This window comes from Lissotriton helveticus, chromosome 3_2 (assembly GCF_964261635.1).
Source record: "Lissotriton helveticus chromosome 3_2, aLisHel1.1, whole genome shotgun sequence".
NCBI lineage: Eukaryota > Metazoa > Chordata > Amphibia > Caudata > Salamandridae > Lissotriton > Lissotriton helveticus.
In genome coordinates this window covers 256,439,010-256,453,985 of record NC_136062.1, presented here as the reverse complement: position 1 = coordinate 256,453,985, position 14,976 = coordinate 256,439,010, and the positions used below count along the sequence as shown (strand labels likewise).

At 41.6% G+C, this 14,976-nt stretch overlaps 1 protein-coding gene across 1 annotated transcript in view; it reads left to right on the top strand.

Annotated features, from left to right (window-relative positions):
* The window catches only part of LOC144826284 (proprotein convertase subtilisin/kexin type 5-like), a 567,967-nt gene extending 564,377 nt beyond the window's left edge, over positions 1 to 3,590 (top strand). Inside the window, exon 15 of the mRNA XM_078684635.1 lies at positions 1,454 to 3,590. Within this exon, the coding sequence (XP_078540761.1) occupies positions 1,454 to 1,884 (431 nt within the window). The 3' untranslated portion in view covers positions 1,885 to 3,590. The remainder of the gene's footprint in view (positions 1 to 1,453) is intronic.
* Positions 3,591 to 14,976: the final 11,386 nt, after the last annotated feature.

Here is a 14,976-nt window from a genome sequence, read left to right as displayed (position 1 = left end):
GATATGAAAGCAATCTTTTTTTTACTGCAGCATCCATTAAAAACAATCTGCAGTATCTTTCCAGTGCCCCCTGGAAAACAAGCATTTGCCAAACCAATAGTTTGACATTTGTAGAGCGTGCTCATGCTCAATACACATGCAATTCAAACCACACATCTATTGGCTTTGGCAATGCTTGTTAAAATGTTCAGTATGCTAGTGACTCCAACTGGTCCTCAAAATCTTAAGGGGTTGGGTCTCTTTCATTCTCTCTTAAGTGTCTATTTGCAAATTTGTCTCCTTGTTTCACCTGGCCTAACATTTTGCGAAGACACAGTAGCTGGCATTAGCCACTTCGACTGCAGATCTTTCCTTTTATTGGCTAAATTCACCTCACTTGCAACTTTGGCATACTCTTTCATTGGGTAATGTCTTGAAATTACATGCTCTTAATCATCTAAAATATTGTGTGGCATGATATAATACTCAATATCCTACACCTTCCCACTATTGCACATACAGTAGGGCTGTTAATCTGTCCCCATTTGTGAACTCACATTGAACTATCTAAAGGGTTCTACAACTCTTTTAGAGTGAGGCAGCAGGTATTATTCTACTGTCCGATTCGCAAAGTCTGCTGATGTCTTGTGGCTTGATAACTTTGAGTCATATTCCCTGAATAAATTATGAAACTAAAACATCGCTTTGAGCCGTTAAGATATCCTTCATATAAGTCGCTTCTTTCATACACCAATAGTCTGGAAGGCTAACTACAGATATTCATTCTCTGGAATACCATTCCTTCATCACTCAGAAAATAGTGTTGTATTTGGATTTCCAAGGGACCCAGAAGACTAGACTTTCTGTAGTCACTGTTTTTTGAGCTCAGGTGTCCTGAAATCATCTTCAAGTCTCTGGACTTTAAAAGACTGATTACCATAAAATTCTGTTCATGGATTCAGGTTCTCAAGCCCAACCTTTTCTCTGTAAAAGTCAACAAGTGTACAGTGACAGGAACCTCTATCCTGTAATTAATGCCTTCGCATTTTGTGCCCTACATGTACTGTGATGTTTAGTAGGACATGCTGTGAACACAACTCACATTCCTCGATATAATAACATAGATGAGCAGAAAAATAAAGAAACAAGCTAATTTGGGTAGCTGATATTTTCACTGTTATGTGCACTAAAGAAAGAGTGCATGATATGCTCAAGTAAAAACAATGATTCTAGCCTTTTAATGCGGCAAAGAGGGCCTTGAGAGGGCATGTCGATTTCTGATTGAATTATAGTAGACTGCTACTAATAAGTGTTATCATTATTAAAAACTAAGGCTTTTTTATCAAGACCCTAAACTTCTTCAACCATGAGTTGTTTAACTCTACAAATGCATGTTTATATTATCACCAGTGTTTCTTGATGCAGCCTTTGCTATGAAAATAATGCTGTTGTTTTCTCCTATGGTCATTTTTAGCATTATGTACGAAGATCTCCCAGACTGAAACGAAGAAGGCAGCCTTGGAAAAGAGTTACATGCCAACATCAAAAACGACCATACCGTCACTAGATTTCTCAACGATATTACCAGTACTTGGGACCTTGTTTCTTGTTTTGGTGATGGGAGGGCTCATTTTACAAAAAGCCAGATCTAAAAAGAGGTTTTGCTGGAAGCAGAGTTACGACAGGTTGAACGGCAATTCGCGAGTGATCCCGGTCTACGAACATGTTGAAGACCAGGTGGTCATGACACAAGGAAATGATGCAGGGGACGAAAGCCCAGATGAATGTGATGTAGTGTACAGTAGCAGAGATGGTAGAGTGTTCAGAAAGTACTGTTTCAAAGTACATGATGAAGAAGACGGCGATGAGGATGAACGTACATGTTTGAATAAGGCAAAATGTTAGTCTAAAATCACATATATTCAATTTTCTGCTGACACTCTGCGCTCCATTTAATGACTGTAAAGAGCAGGGGCAATGGAAACTCATAATCATCAGTGTCACTTAGGTTCTTATGATACACAATTGTAGTGTTATACACACTAGTTTTAGTTTGAACATCCAGTGTGGCATAGTTATTTTGCGCCTGTTAATGTATTCGGAATACGTTCTCAATCAACTGAAAGGTGATGGACTGTAAAAGTAATTTGCACCTAAATACTAATCTTAAATACATCTGATTCTAACCTTTCTACCTGAATGCCGTTGTTAATGAAGGGAATCATTTAGAAAGAGCTGCCTCCTTCCATTTTGTAGTGGACCACTCCATTGTATTCGATAGTAGAACTCTACCCAATTTAAGATGGAACCGATAAAAACCGGGGCTTATTGTGCAGTTCCATATGTAAAAGGGTGATGCACTGCTATTTCTTGATCCTATGAGGCTCATAATATTCTCATCTCAGTTTCTATATCCTGTCTTGACCAGACTAGTATCGACTCAAAAATGTGTGAATAACTCACAGATTCATAAACATATTCACAAAAAGTTATTATAACGTCATTAAGATACATTTTGCAGGAGCAATTTAAAGGGCTGGGGATTTGAAAGCCAGAGATTTATTTAAAAGAGTCTTTTCATCAGACCAGTTTGTGGAAGCATAGGAAAGTCCCCTAAAGTGGTAAGATAGGTACTGTTTCTCATGTAACACGCGTAATTCCCACAAGGACTGAAACCTGAAAAGGTGGACTCTTGTAGTGCTTTACAAGAAAGAGCTCCATTCTCGCAATTTGTTTACGAGCAAAATCTTACCTACCTCCCCACTTTGACTATCCACTGTCCAAGTTTCTGTAAGTCGCGGTGAACATTGCTAGTACAAGGCACCTTCTGTGCTCAGTTCCCATAGTTCCCATGGGATATTTGGGATATTTCTGGTCAAACTAACTCTCCCTTGAGAGAAAGCTATGTGATTTGAATATGAAAAAACAGGAAATTACGTGAGTTACACGTAGACCAATAAATCAGAATGTTTAGGAGATTCTACTACTGCAATAAAAATGAAGCTTGTGCCTACCATGAAATGTAAGTAGTGTCACCCTTAACTATGCCCCGAAGTAGCTGCACAGCTCTCATTAGACAGCACTGAACGAAATAAATAAAAATATGAGCCTCGAGGTTAAACTTAGTAGATTCTGAAATTTTAAGCAGAGACATGTAGCTCTTGGGGGCACTATTTTACGAGTTTAATGTGAGGCATTATAAAAAGAATCTTTTGCGAAGTCTTACGTTGTTATGTAGATAAAAAGCTGAGATTTTACTCTATCAGATCAGATTACATTGTTGCCTGTTTGACATTAACAGAACTGTGTGCACATCTGTATAAACAATTATGACAAATGCCTCCAAATCTCAGTGAGATCTTGAAGACTTCTTGTGAAACTGTTGACGTTTTTAAATAGTTCTCAGAATCCCTTTATTATCCGGGCGGATGCAAACCTGGACACACCAATAATGGAACTGGATGCACCAGGCATGTAAATCGCATTAAAAACAGGCATTGTTTTCTAGGCAGAGCCTTTAAATTTGTGTACTTTAAACAATAAACCATGTTAAAAACTATACTGCTTAATTTTATATTGATTACCTATTCTCTTCCAGAATTATTCAGAGTGAATTTTCTCCAATATTTTCTCAACTATCATTTTTAACCAAATAAAATAAGGTCGCCGATGGTAAGTTTAGTTGTTTTGGAATTGTGATGGATTTGCGGCAGGTTTTATTAATGTCCTCCACGTGTAGCGAAGTAAAACAGATAGGGGTCCAATGTGTTTTAGCTACTTTCTTAGCCAAACAGTGCTGACCATTTAAGGCAGTGAGAATCCCACATTGCACTCTGGTAAACACGCTTTTGTCACTCTCTATTTCTGGGATGACAACTATTTCTTGCTGCTTCCAAAACAAAATGGGATGACAACTTAGTGCTCTCAATTATTAGCAAGTGGTAAACGTTCTAGGCAAAGTGAGGCCTATGATAATAGGAATGATTTACACACTAAGGGGCCGATTATGATTGCGGTGAATCCGCATCCTCCGGGCCGTCGGAAGCCACCGCCGGCCCGGAGGATGCGGATTCACCGCTGCGGTGTGTGTGAAGACCCCCGCCAGATTATGATGGCTGGGGGGTCATCGGCGGACGGGTAGACCGTCCGCCGCTTTTCCGCCACGAGACCACGTCGGAAAAGCTCTAATATGGTGGCGGTGTCTATCAGACACCGCCAGCCATATTAGGATTTGGCCAGGGACATGCCTTTCCGCGGCGGCAATGCCGCCACGAAAAGGCATACGGTCTTTTCTTTGGGGGCCTGTTGCGGGCCCCCAGATTGAAGGGGGGGGGGTGCACATGGTGCACATTTGCAAGCACGAAGCGGCAGGCACCGCGCGGTGCCTGCTGCTTTGTGCATGCAAATGCACTGCTTGCAGTTTTAACATTGCGGCGGGTGCTGCTTCAATCCTAATTCACACGGAGGGACCGCTGCTGCCCCTGCGGACGGTCCCTCCACCTCTGGGGTGGCGGACGGACGCAGGTCCGTCCGCCATCCTAATAGGCCCCAAAGTGTGGAATGAGTCTAGGAGATGAATGTTTGCCTTGGAGTTGCTGGATTGGAGCTTTATAAACTTGAGAATGAGACTGAAGGAAGTATATTTTAGTGTGCACATTTAGGTGTTGGAGAGTAACAACACTGTAAAGAAGGAAAACACAAGTTTGGAGAATTGTTTGATAATTATAGGTTGAGAGGTCTATCAACTAACTTTGTAGAAATAGAAAAAGGTTGCGACCTCACTAAAGAAAAAAACCTCTGTGGCTCATTCAACAAGGTCTACATAAACATACCTTCCGCTTACTTACACTTCCGGGAATTCAGAAATGGATTGCTGGCAGGCATAAATGATTTAACTGCTGCAGATTTTCTCCATGGTAAGTGTAGAAAAATCCACATTAGTAAATCTCTACCACCCGGGAAATAGTTGGCGCCGCGCAAAATTGCCCACCCTTTATACCTCACAAATAAGTCACTAATACTTAACTGATACAAGATATGAATGTGCACTTGGCACGTTTCTTGAGTGGTTTAACCGATTAATATGTGTTGAACTTGACATCATTACTAAAGAGTGCATTCACTGTAAGATTAGAGAAGTTACTCGTATTATGTGATCTAACTGAATCTAATCAGAAACTTACTTAGTAGTAAATGTACTTTCTATATAGATGAAATTCGACTTTTTTTATTTATTTTTTATTTGTATTTTATTGAGTTTTCAAATAAAATAAAAAAACTACAGGCACAAGGTGCCAACCCAAGCCAGTTAGCACAACAGTCGCTATGTATCAAATTGAAATGCGACTTTCTTAATGTGTTCTTTAATACCTTTAATGAAATTTATTTATCAGCAAACTACATAGAAACCATCCTCATATAGGTCGAATGCGATTTCACTTAAAACGCTAAGAGTTTTGTAATGTGTGGATTCATATTTTATATATGTGATTTAAATGTAGTTCTTTGCCATACTTACACGTTTTTTTAAAGTCTGAATGTTTCATGTAATGTGAATCTCATGCACTAGAAACTTATATTCATTTGTATTTAAATGTGTACATACACATTAAATGTGCACCATTGAGTTAATGCTTTAGGTATTTCACCATGCTGCATAAAGGCTGTTTTCTATTTTCTGCTAATGTACCATTTCTTGCAGGTATTTACATGCATTGTTAGTTGTAGAATAGATACATTACTGTACTAGCGATAGGGGAAAGAACCAGAGAAGGAGACCTTGATGAAAGAACATGGGGAACCAGAGTGCCAACTTAAAGGCCTGTTGAGCAATGTTGCAAACTAATTTATGCATGAGAAAGAAGATGTCGTTCCCAAGTCCAGTATGAGACCTTCCTCTGATGTTGCAGTCTGTAGCATGAGAAATGGACGAGAACAATGGACCCCTGATGATGCCTACAAAGGGTGTGTTACCTAGAGGACTTTGTGAGTTTATAATATGATGTTCACACTGTTAGAGTTCAGAACTCTTCCGGATTACTTTCAGATGTAGATGCCCCTTATGATCTTGACAGACACCTTCCTGATCCCTTCAGACAGATCCCCTGGACTTTGAGAGGTTTAACCCTCTATGATCACTTTCATTCTTTCTGAGTGTGGCATTAGGCTAACACTTTTTTCTTGACCCATAGAAGACTCTTGACTGAGCTTCTGAAATGATGACACCTTACCCTCTTATTTTTCCCCAGGTTGAATTTATTTTTTTGATTTAGAGACTCTTAAGATTTATAACCATCCTTTAGAAACTCTATGATAGATAGTCTGGATTAATTCATGCATAGACAACAGAACTTGTGAGTCTTCTCTGAGCACCAAATATTACCTTTAACCTTTTGCATTGCTGTGACTGAATTGCTTGTTGCCGCACATTAGTGTGCCTTAATTTCTTTCACAGGCTACGACTGCCTGTGGCTATTTTGTATTTCTATAGCATGGTTCTAAGAGTCATGGCCCTTAACTTGATTTTGAATTTCCTGGTCCTCATTGTGTAGCGAAATGAGTTACACTGTTAATTGTATTTGTTTGATGTTAATGCTAACTCCCATCAACTCTCAGTCAGAGAAAACAGTCCATCGGAAGACGAATGGTAAGCAAGTGGGCCCTGAAAATGCTGCTGGATCCTAGTCATAGATTTACAGTTATTCTTCTTTCAGGATGGAAAAAGGGAATGGAGCACCCTTTGGCAGGGTGTAAGGGAGGGATTTTCTCATTGCTGAAAATATTTCCCCATGGAGAAAAAAACTGAACCGAAAAAAGTGTGTTTGCACATCCAACTACCTTTCCGGCTGTATGGAATAGTATGGGACATACAATCCAGTACTGGAGAAATAGACAGTTCTCAACATGCCACATAACAGGTGCAATATTACACTGTGAAATCTCCAACTTGCACATAATACTGGGTTTAGTATTACATCCATTTTATAAATAGTAAACAAAAATAGTGTTAAAAGTTGTTTTCACACTTTTGTTTGTGGATCAAGCACTATGATCTGGAACTGGGGGTGAGTCTCTGGAAAGTTTCATTGCTCCATCCATCATCTCCTTATGTTGGCTTTGTTCACCCTAAGTTGGCAGGGTATGCCCAGACGTGGGTCCCTTGCTAATTTTGCCACTGGATTCAAGCTGGCCTGGCTGATGAGTGGTGTTATGTCGAAACCGGTCCCAGGATGCTTGTTTCCGGTTCAGGGAAGACCTGGCATGGCAGTTCTGCTGAATTGCTCCCATAAGGAACAAGGTCAAGACTGATTTGCATATGACTGGGTCCGAACTAGGGTGGTGAAGTAAGCTAAAGAACTATGATGGATTAAACCCAGATCAGTGACTGGGGGTGAATGTCTGAAAAGTTTTAGTGCTCTGTCCATCATCACCTTGTGTTTGCTTTGTTCGCCTTAAGTTGGCAGGATATGCCCAAACGTGGGTTGCTTGCTCCTTTTGCCACTCTATTCAAGCTAGCCTGGCTGATGAGGGGTGTTATGTCAAAACTGGTCCCAAGATGCTTGTTTCCGGTCCAGGGAAGACCTGGCTTGGAAGTTCGGGCTGGACTGTTTCCATAAGGAACTTGGTCAAGACTGATTTGCATATGACTTGGTCTGAACTGGGGTGGCAAAGTGAGCTAAAGAACGATGAAGATTAAACCCACATCTGTGACTGGGGGTGAATGTCTGAAAAGTTTCAGTGCTCAGTCCATCATCTCGTTGTGTTTGCTTTGTTCGCCCTAAGTTGGCAGGGTATGCCCAGACGTGGTTCCCTTGCTCATTTTGCCACTGGATTCATGCTTGCCTGGCTGAGGATTACCCCGAAACTGGTCCCAGGATGCTTGTTTCTGGTCCAGGGAAAACCTGGCTTGGCAGTTCGGGCTGGACTGTTTACATGAGGTACTGGGTCAAGATTGATTTGTATGTGGCTGGGTCTGGACAGGGGTGGTGAAGTGAGCTAAAGAACGATGATGGATTAAACCCAGATATGTGACAGGGAGTGAGTGTCTGAAAAGTTTCAGTGCTCTGTCCATCATCTCCTTGTGTTTGCTTTGTTTGCCCTAAGTTAGCAGGGTATGCCCAGATGTGGATCCCTTGCTCATTTTGCCACTGGATTCAAGCTAGCCTGGCTGATGAGGGGTGGTACCCTGAAATGGAACCCAGGATGCTTGTTTCTCGTCCAGGGAAGACCTGGCTTGGCAGTTCGGGCCAGACTGTTCCCATAAAGAAGAGGGTCAATATTGATTTAAATATTCATGGATCAGAACTGGGGTGGCGAAGTGAGCAAAACAACGATGATGTATTCAACCCAGATCTGTGACTGGGGGTGAGTGTCTGAAACGTTTCAGTGCTCCATCCATCATCAGCTTGTGTGTCATATGCTTATGAATAACATATACTTTTGTGAAGATTATGGAATATTCACAAGAGATCTGAACCAACAATAACATTCCTGCACTGTGGGACAGAAATGGTTTTGCATTTTACCAATATTAAAATTGTGGATCTGGATTTTTACAAAGCCAGCACCCCTTAGTACGACATCTGTTGAAGTCAACATGCATTGCTATCTGTGGATAATGTTCTACTGAAGAAAAATATGGCTGCAGCTGCAGAATGTCTTGTCTCATGCAGAGCATATTATACAGAATTTTTAGTGTATGGTCGGTGCCTACCTACCCTCCAATTCTGCATAACCTTTGGCCTCTGATCCCAGAGAAGGTGAACCATATTTATAGATCCCTGTCAAGCAGGCAGGGATTTATGTGTCTTTAGTGGAGCCGCTGTAGCTTGATTGAAAGAGATGAAGCTTTGCCAAGCAAGTGCCATGTTCTGCAAAGGGGCAGTTTGTCATTGAAAAAACAAAAAGCAGTGGCCCAGAAGTACGTAGGAGTAATTTCCTTTGTTTTCCCATATTATTACAGGAAGGGTAGACGCTACAGGTTTACCTCCCATAACATGTTTTGGGGCCAGTACCCACAAGCTTTCATCTGAAGTTTCACACAGAGATTTCGGTTGCTTTGAGAAGCCGAAATCCCCAGTGGAAACGCAAACATTGTTAATCCTGATGGGGCCAGTAACTCTTGTAACCAGCTCAATCTGGTATAACCAGAGCGCTTCGAATGAGGCCTTAAATTCTTCAAATTAACTAAACAGCAGTGGAGGCTGCTACCTGTTAGCAGCAGTGAGGGGTGGTGGGGGAAGGGGAGAGGGGGTCATAAAGGTAAAAAAAAAAATCACTTACATCCTGGATGGCCGGCCGCCGCCTCTCTGAATTCCTCTTCCTGGCTTCTTGGGGGAGACAGGAAGCACAAGGGCTACAAGGCGGCCTGCAGCCAATCACAACACTGCAATGCAGCAGTGTGATTGGTCTCAGCGCCACAGCGCTCGGCCAGGGGACAGAGGGAAGGGCATGTTCTTCACGCAGGCTATAATGCAGCCTGCATGGACAACACCGTATGTGCGCAGGACTGTTATGGGCGGCCCAAGAAGGCGGTCCAAGCAGTCATGCTTTCGTAGGGAGTGCAAACCACTTCTCCTCCTGCTCTGAGAGCAGCCCCACCCCCACAAAGACACCGCAATGGAGAAAACTAAAATGATAATAACCTCGAGTTATTCTCATTTTATTTTTCCTTTTTTTTACTCTGCAAAAAGCAGTGGGGCGACGCTAAGCAGTTAAGTAAAACATAGAAAAGAAATGTTTCACATTCATTGTTTAGTAGAGTTTTTTTTTATTTCTTTGGAGGTAGTTACAGATTTATAAGTTAGATTTGGGCAAAGGGAGTGAAGGTTGTCACTAGGTGTGGTTTGACAGTGCAGCTCCATGCTTGACCTATTGCTTACAAAAAACGTAAAGTGGTTTTTGGGTCAGCATCCTTCAGCCATTAACTTATAAGGATCAGCCTATTACAGCCACTGACTTGGGACATTGTCAACAATATCTAAAATCAGTTCAAAGAGGAATGGTTTTCTTTCAGTCATTCTATTGGTGCTTTGTTGTAACATTCTATGGCATGCTTGAATTAAATGCATGACGGACTATTATCTACTTAAAAGGACACTTGATCATCATACATCTTGTCACATTCAAGCAGGACCATGAGACGGGGTGGACCAAGAGGGCACTGTTCGCCAGGCCCCACACTTTTTGCTTTTTCAGGGCCAGCACTTTCACTGCAAAACATATTTATAGATTTGTATTTTTATTAATGTTGAGGCAGACAGTCCTCTTATTCCACGAGATGGCACCAGATGCCAGAGGTACCATATTTTCTATATCCCTTTATAATATTATTTTAGATTTAGAAATATGTTCATGCTATGTGGAGCTCAGCAGGAAATATATGACCAAGGCCCTGCAAACACATCTGATATGCCTGCATTTAAATATTTATCTAACACATGCTTTGTATACAGAAAGTAGTTTGTTTTGTTTGCTCAAAACCGGATCATTCATATAGCATAGTCTAGACTACTGACATCTAAATAGTCATATGCACACTTCTGCTCTACAAAATACACATAGCACCGCTTTAATAAATAATATATTCCATAAAATACAAAACGACCTTGGATATTTCCAATGTTTTTCAAGCCAAAATCTTGCGCCTGAAAGTCTGGTGACAGGTGTTTACAGTGCAACTTTAGAGGTTGACACAACGAGTGATGCAGCCCACTGGTAGCATTTCATTTACAGGCCCTGAGTACATTTAGTACCACATACTAGGGATTAGTATTTAACTTAAATGTGCAAATCAGGTTTATGGCAAATTTAACATGTTTAAAATGAAGATCACAAGCTTTACCCCTTGTTAGCGGCATAATGGGGTCTGTAGATTGTGAAGCGATACAAAAGGGGATGATGGACGGAGCATTTGAACAAATCAAAGACTCACCCCCAGTCAACTGATCTGGGTTTAATCCATCACCATTCTTTAGTTCACTCAGCCACCCCACTTCAGACAAAGCTATATGCAAATCAGTCTGACCCTGTGCCTTGTGGGAACAGTCCAGCCCGAACTGCCAAGCCATGTCTTCCCTGGACCGGAAACAAGCATCCTGGGACCGGTTTCGGATTCATAATCCTCATCAGCCAGGCTATCTTGAATCCAGTGGCCAAGTGAACAAGGGACTCACGTCTGAGCATACCCTGCCACACTTAGGGCGAACAAAGCGATACAAAAGGGGATGATGGACGGAGCATTTGAACAAATCAAAGACTCACCCCCAGTCAACTGATCTGGGTTTAATCCATCACCATTCTTTAGTTCACTCAGCCACCCCAGTTCAGACAAAGCTATATGCAAATCAGTCTGACCCTGTGCCTTGTGGGAACAGTCCAGCCCGAACTGCCAAGCCATGTCTTCCCTGGACCGGAAACAAGCATCCTGGGACCGGTTTCGGATTCATAATCCTCATCAGCCAGGCTATCTTGAATCCAGTGGCCAAGTGAACAAGGGACTCACGTCTGAGCATACCCTGCCACACTTAGGGCGAACAAAGCGATACAAAAGGGGATGATGGACGGAGCATTTGAACAAATCAAAGACTCACCCCCAGTCAACTGATCTGGGTTTAATCCATCACCATCCCCTTTTGCAGGGAAAACCAGCTGAACTGTGCAGCTCATATCTCTGCATTTCCCTGCTTAATGCAGAAGTTAAAATCCTGGCCAAACTGCTGGGAAATCGACTTTTACCGATCATTACAAACTTGTCACATGCAGCCCAATCTGGCTTCATGCCAGGGAGAAATACGGCATTAAACCTGCAATGCCTTCACAGCATGCTAGGCAGGAGGGATAGCATCAAGGAATGCAATACTTTTACTAGATGCCTGTATGGCTTTCAACACCATTGAATGGCAGTACCTCTTTGCAGTATTGGAACGATTAGGCTTTGGCCAAAATACATCGCATGGATTAGTCTGGTATGAGCTGAACCTTTTGCACAAGTACTAGTGAATGGACATACCTTGCATAACTTTCCCCTCAAACGAGGAACACTGCAGGGCTATACCCTATCGCCATTGATTTTTGCATTAATGCTGGAACCCCTAGCAACTTGGATTAAAGGAGATCCGCTGATCCAAGGGTGTATCTCCTTGTATGCAGATGATAATCTTTTATATGTGGCATCACCACATTCTTCCATAAATGGGATCATGTGCATTTTCACTAAGTTCCAGAAATATTCCGGTTACACCATCAACTGGTCCAAATCTGTACTATTTTTCCTACATGGACCTAACCCAAAACTACCACCAGACTGCGCAGGGACAGTGGCCGAGGAAGGTTTCCGTTACTTAGGGATCTATGCTGCAATGGTCCTGCCATTTTCTATATACACAATCTATTTGGCCCCCTAAAACTACTGCAAAATGATACGCCACATTGGAGAACCATACCGCTATCTCTACTGGGCCCTGCTGCCTTTTTTAAAATGATGACATTGCCAAGATTCTTGTGTATCCTGCAAAACACACCTTTCCCTGTCCAAGACACTTACTTTACCTCTATAGATAGTGAGATGTGATCACTAATGTGGGATGGGAACCCCTCACGGATTGCCATACATAAACCTATGAAGGGATGGTACGATGGAAAGATAGCCCTTTCAAATATCAGAATGTACTACTGGGCAGCCTAATTAGTGGTGGTCCACCAGTGGGCCCATTTCTCCCATTCCGACCCCGCATACCAGATGGATAAGCTACTAATGGGCCCCAGCGATAAGAGCAGGCATTGTATACGAATTTCAAAAATCATCTTTTAATGGGCCCAATACAACAGTCTGTGAATCTTTGGCACAAAGGGACAAAAAGGTTGAGATGGCAAAATAAAGTGACTCAGTCCATGCTCCTATGAGATGCAGAAAGACTAGGTACATAGATTAAATGTTTGGGGTTTGATAAATGGAACATGATCAGTATATCATAGAGTGGGAGAACTATGGTCAAAAGGGACAGTCAAACCATTTGACGACATATGAACAGAATATGATATGGCAGAATCTGAGACATATAGATATTTACAAATTAGGCATGCTCTGGCAGCCATCCCTCCGGGTGCCGACCTCCCAGAATCATCACCATTAGAGGACAGATACTGAATGACCGTATAGATTTCAAAGCGCTATCCATGACATGTAGAAAACTACTAAATAACATCCCTGATTCACTTTTAGTTTTATTGACTCAAAAGAAGAGTGACAACTTTCTTGCAAGAAATTGGGCAAAGGTCAAATTTTTCCGAGATACTCCTAACACTTGTAAAGTTGGGTTGGGTCATTCCTCTTTTAAACCAAATACAATGGATAATATAATTATGTTTTAGGAACAGTCCTACAGTTGTGAAGGAGATTGTACGAAAGAACCCTTTAAGATGTGAAAGTGCTCACTATATTGTTTGAGGAGCAATGTCAGTTCTAATTTAAAATACATAATTGGAATAGTGCCTCAAAGATTGATATTACGAAGAGAAGACAACCCTGGTAGGTATCAAAGGAATCTTTTTTATGTCCTTAAACCTCCACAAGTTCCAGTCAGCTTGAGTCAGCTTCTCGAACTTTCAGTTCATCAATTGCTGGCACATTCCAAGGGACCGGACAGGAGGGGAAAAGGAATGTACCACTTTGGCTGAATTAGAACACACCTCCTTTTGCAGGGAGAGAATAAAACATAATAAACATATAAATAAACCTAGGGTACAAAATGCCTAGAACACAAACTTCCAACTTATAGACTTACAGTGCATACACAATAATAAGAGAAGGGTATGATAACCACTCAGAGATGGATACCCAAGGGGGACATTTTGTCCTCTGAGACCTACAGGGAATACCTAGATTAGTATCTGCTTCCACACATTTGGAGGCAGGGTTCACACTAGATTCACTAATGGGCTTGTGTGGAACGTTTTTATCCATTCCCCAGGTTTGACCATTTTTAATATGTACAACATTCCTCCCTACCCTGGCTATTCTGATAGGCTCAGAATATCTGGAATCATTTTTTATGCGTGGTTTAGGAAGATCTACACAGACCCCCTCCCCTACCTTTAGGAGTTTTTCCATGTTTAGTGACATCATACCTGTTTTTGTACTTACTTTGGTGTTGTGAAATTCTCCTAGCTATGTCTCTGCTGTCCACCATACACATATCCATACTCTTTAACCATGTGGTCGATAATTTGGTTTTGGGAATTCTGCCTTTCAATGATGCAAAGGGGGTGGCACATGTGATAGTTAGGTGTGGTATGATACACCCATAATGTGTATCGTAGAGCAGTTTTGGCAGGTGTGCCCATTACTTCTGCTCCCTGCAATCATTTTTTAACCATACGATTCATTCTTTCAACCAACCCCATTTGCACAAGGCCCATATAAGGCACTTTTATGATGCTGTATTTGGAGTTCGATTCGAAAATATTTTATTAAATCAAATGTGAAATGTACTCCATTGTCTGTCATTAAGATGTGCGGAATGCCTTTTTTTAAAAAAAAATCCTCAAGGAAGTGTATATGGGAGTTGGTATTGATCTGATGTACGCATTTCGTGACAACCCACCGTGTATGATAATCCACTAAGATCTAATGTTCATTTAACATTTTAAGATTTAGGAGGCCAATTATTTTTAGTTCCTATTTGGTCCAAGGATTGCCCGGGACCTGCACCAGAGACAGGGGGAGATTCCTGGGTTGGTGTGTCTTGTCGCTTTTCCTGCACTCTTTACAATCTCTCACCTTAGCCTCAACCATGGAGTCCATGCATCACCACCAATAGTCCAAATGAATTTTGCTCCTAGTGAAGCTGCACCCTAAATGTCCCACGTAAGCCAGGTTATAATTTTCCCTGTTGACTACTCTGGGGAAACAATTTTCTCTCCACTGTACACTGTATGATTTTGCATGCTTAATTCCAACCTAACTTCCCATTACTTGGACAAAAATACAGGAACTTT